The sequence below is a fragment of the Asparagus officinalis genome, chromosome 8, assembly GCF_001876935.1.
Source record: "Asparagus officinalis chromosome 8, Aspof.V1, whole genome shotgun sequence".
NCBI classification, from domain to species: Eukaryota; Viridiplantae; Streptophyta; class Magnoliopsida; order Asparagales; family Asparagaceae; genus Asparagus; species Asparagus officinalis.
In genome coordinates, this window is record NC_033801.1 from 73,009,061 (window position 1) to 73,013,546 (window position 4,486).

Sequence of the window (4,486 nt, forward strand, 5' to 3'; positions counted from 1 at the left end):
TATTTTTAAATTATTATTATAGTACAAGTCTAGAAAAAAGTTTTTCCCATTTTTCTTCCCTTTTTCGCTCCCTGAGATCTGTTTCCCTCACCTCTCAATTTTATTGTTTAATAAATTATGGATTGATACAATCTTTACCCTTATATTAACTATATAATTATAATATTCGGTAAAAAAGAAAATAACAGTTATGACTAAGAGGAGACGAGATCTGATTTGATGGCATGATCTAATGATGGTGATGGCCATAGTAGCGAAGAAGTAAAAAAAGATAAAAATAAAATAATAAAATAAATAGGAGTTCTAGTTATTTACCATCTAGTTCCAATCTAAAACCTAGCACAATTTGAGAGACTAGAACTCTCATTTTGAATAGAAAAATAAAAAAAATGGGATAATTTTGTATAATTATCCCAGTTCTAGTTTTGTCAGAGTTCTAGTAGACTAACACTGTAAAATTTTATTCTAATTTTAATTCTAATTGACTAACACTATAAAGTTTTATCCTAAAAATTATCTTAATTTTAGTTTTGAGTTCTATTTGACTAATTGCCCCTTGATGTTTGGTGGATTCCGTACATAATTAAGGCAAAATTCATTCTCTAGCTGTCCTCATCTTTGCCCCTCTACATATCAGAAGAGGGTAGGAACGAGGTTTGTTTCAAGGTTTTCCTCGGTGACGAACAACCCACAATCGTCCACAATCTAACAGTAAATAATAAGGCATATTTGCAAATACAATGATCTGAAGGATAAATTTCAAAAAAAAAAAAAATGGCGTACAGTTTACGTGTATGTAGATAAAAATCTAGTAGTTAAAAAGGACGTCGCTTTGAATAAAATTCAAGGAAAACAAATATCCGTTTTGCTCAAATTAAAAATTTAATAACAGAACAACAGTTCTCTCCTCATATCCTAATAACTGATCTCAAATTCAAGCTGAGGATTAACAAAGAAGCCTAGCTACACACAGCTACCCTAAATCATGGACGACGATGAGTTGGCTGCTACGATGAAAACAAAGAAGCAGAAGGGAGAACCATCATCGCCAGCATCAACTCCAGTAATTGCAGGTTGCATGATCCCGGAGGAACTGATCCTCTGTGAAATCCTCCTGCGGCTTCCTTACAAATTGCTTTGCAGATTCAAGTGCGTCTGCAAGAAGTGGAACAATTTCAAGTTCCTCCCAAATTACCAACTTGTCTCAGTTGGCAAAGACGACACGCTTGTGTACACAATCACTACGTCTGGAATCACGGTTTGCAAATCGTATCCCAACTCCTTCTTCCCTAATGATGATTATCGAGCTAGGCTCATCAACTCTACCAATGGCCTCCTCTGCCTTGAATTGGAGAATAATACCATCAACCATAGATTCTTATATGTTCACAATCCTCTAACAAGCGAGGGCCGTGTCATCCCTGACAGCAGTGATCGTGTAAACTCCGTTGCTTTGGCTTTCGAGTCAAAAACCTCGTCTACAGACTACAAAATCATCCATCCTGTCAAGCTCCGTTATGATCGCGAGAGTAGTGCAAGGCGTCGTCATATACTCACTTTTGGATTTGAGATCTTCTCATCAATCACTAGCAAGTGGGTTTCAACCAATGCAAAAGTTACTATCCGAGACTTCATCAAGCTTGGGAAATCCATTTATGTCAAAGGAGTTGTATACTGGGAATGCTCCAATCAGTTGATGTCATTCAACATTAAGGAAGATGTTTGCACAATCATAACACTACCTGAAAAGGTAGCTGGCTTAAATTTCATTGAGATGGGAGTGTGTAAGGATCAACTGACATACACGAAAATATGTGGATTCTATTTGCAAGTGTGGTTGTTGAACAACAATGGCAATTGGGAGCAGATATACAAAGTGAATATTCGTCAGATGGTTGTGGATAACGAGCACTTCTTTCTACCGTTGGGCCTGCTGCTGATGAGGAAGAATAAGGAGGTAGAATGCCTGTTATATGAGAAAAAGTTGTTGCCTCTACCATTTTATGGTGGAGATCAGATGCTGTACATGAGGGTGAGGGTCAGTCACAGTGAGCAGACAGTGATTTCCTACAATTTCAAGACACGAGACGTCTCCAGGGATATAGAAGATCGATGTGCAGGTCGGATACTACCCTACAACACATGATATCCAGTATGCATGTGTGCATTCATGCATGTATGTGCAATTTTTTATGTATAGCAAACTTCATATGTTTGCTGTATATGCAATAGTTGGCAAATTACTCGTATTTGCTCCCTGTCATTGTGGATGAAGTCCTTCAGTGATTGCAGGTCAACCTCCCAAGGAAAAACAAGCTTCATCCATTGTGATAAGCATTGACCTTTTTTGAAATAGGTCAGGCTGATAGTGTTTAATGTAAAGTTAAGAAGATGCATCTTTTGAATAATAGTGCATTTCATTTTTATTTTTCCTGCAGGTTATAGTCCTACTTTCTTATTTCATCTATAGTTGACCATGTTCAGCTATGATTTTCAGAGGAAAAGATATGTCACTGGACATGCATTTTTTTACCTTCTTCGTCCAACATACTGGTAAAATGAGCTTTAGGTAGCTAGGTCCATCAAATCACGTAGGAAACATCAAAATATTTGTAACTGGAAATGAAACTTCATTTCGCCTTTCTGATGCATTGAACAGATTGCTCCTTCTCAAATGTTACATACATGAAGCCAGAAAATTCTTGACTAAAATTTACATCAACCAATGCTGAAAAATAGTACCTAACTCAAGTCTGAACGTAAAAAGTTCAGTATAGTAGAACAAGAGCTACTAATCAAGAACCTGAACAATCATCCAAATTCATAACTAATCAAGATCAAGAAACTGAAAAATACTTCCGTCCCATCCTCCAGATCATCTATCAAATGAGTGCCGTCCTCTTCAGAGACACTCTGCTTGTTGTTGCGCATCAATGCATATAAGAAATCTGATCAATTTTTCGCCTGATTATCATTCAAATCATTACTTACTACGCACTTGGGAATGCCCTGCTCATTGTTTCGCTCTACCCCATCCTCTTCTTCTTCATCACTCGCTTCATCATCGCTCTCTTCTTTGATAGTGAACTCTGCTGGGGTTCTTTCAGAGCGTATATAAGGAAGGCTAATCGAATCCTGTAGAGGACCAAACTCCCATCCGTAGAGCTCACGGAATCTTGCATTACGGCTATACCCATCCCCACAAGTTACCTCCCATAAAATGCATTGATTGCCTATCCATAGAGGCACGTTATTATCGAACCTCAGAAGGTCCTGTGAGCAGCTCATTCCCTGTCCCACCCCTGCTTGGTCCAAATCCAGAGACCGATATGCAGTCCATGGATATACTATCAAATTCTCAATTTGGGCAGCAAGAAGGAAAAGTAGGACCATTCTTCCCCGAATTGCAACAACCCCAAGTCTGGTTTCTATTACCTTTCCTAGCTGCTTTTGCCAACTACGACAGCGAATCTCCTCAGGCAGATCAATTTTTTTGCCTGAATGATCAATTTTATTGCCTGAATTAAAGTAAGTATCAAATCTTACGACTGCATCCAAATCATTGGTGAGCCAGAATCCTTGACCAATATCATTTGCAACGCCGGTATCCTCCCTGAGAAAAGAACTGGGCCTGATATCCGTTGATGTTGTGTCTTCATGGAGTCGTCTTCGACTGAGAGGACCACCGTAGGGATGCGGTGGTTGTTGTAGTACCTTGGCGGGTCAGGTATGCGCCTGGTGGAGTCATTGATGAAGGGGTTAAGAAGGTGGAAGGTGTTGGAGTCGGATTCGTAGCAGAGGAGGAGGCCTTTTGAGGAGGAGCAGGCTATGAAGGAATTGGGAATATGGAAGAGGGAGGAGGGGGAGGGGGGATCTTGGAGTTGGCGTGGACGGTTGAAGCTGAAAGGTTTGAAGGCGTAGCAATCATCAGAGATGTCGAGGTAGAAGAAGCCGGCAGGGGAGGGTGCTGGGTTGACGGCAGGGGTGGAGGTCTCTGACGGAGAGCCTCCTTCTTGGTGAGTGGAAGCAGGAGAAGCCATTTTCCTGTTTGTTTTCTTGGGAAAGAGAATGGTTTCTTGAAAATGCTTGATTCTTTCTTGATGCAAGCTGGCCTTTGAAGGAGGAGGGTGAAGGTGTTTCTGTTTCTTGCAAGAAGAGGATTATGTTTTATGTAAGATACGTCGAAATGATCATTTCCCCCCTCCATTTTATAGGGGAGCCCCTCTGTTTTAGATTTCAACGGGAGGGAGGGAGGGAGGGAGGATCCCAATTTGGGAATCAGGATTAAGATTGTGTAGACATGGGATTTGCTAGAACTGACTGTAAACCTCTAATTGATTTGTCCAACTCCGCGAGGACAGTAGCTTAGCTTGTTTTAATTTGTTAAAAATATTAACTAATTTCGTCTAAGTAGCGCGGATAAGTTTTCTACTCCATTCCCAAATTCGTTTCTTAACAAAGGTTAAACACCTTCTCTGTTTTAAAA

The 4,486-nt window shown here is 39.9% G+C and overlaps 1 protein-coding gene across 1 annotated transcript; it reads left to right on the forward strand.

The window, feature by feature from the left end:
- On the forward strand, window positions 969-2,349 carry LOC109822406 (F-box protein At5g49610-like). Its single transcript, XM_020388602.1, has one exon. It carries the CDS (start codon window positions 986-988, stop codon window positions 2,144-2,146), a length of 1,161 nt encoding a protein of 386 aa, XP_020244191.1. The 5' UTR covers window positions 969-985; the 3' UTR covers window positions 2,147-2,349.

What these genes read in the sequence shown, in the direction of transcription:
- LOC109822406 (XM_020388602.1), top strand. Translation starts at nt 986, where the DNA reads ATGGACGACGATGAGTTGGCTGCTACGATGAAAACAAAGAAGCAGAAG.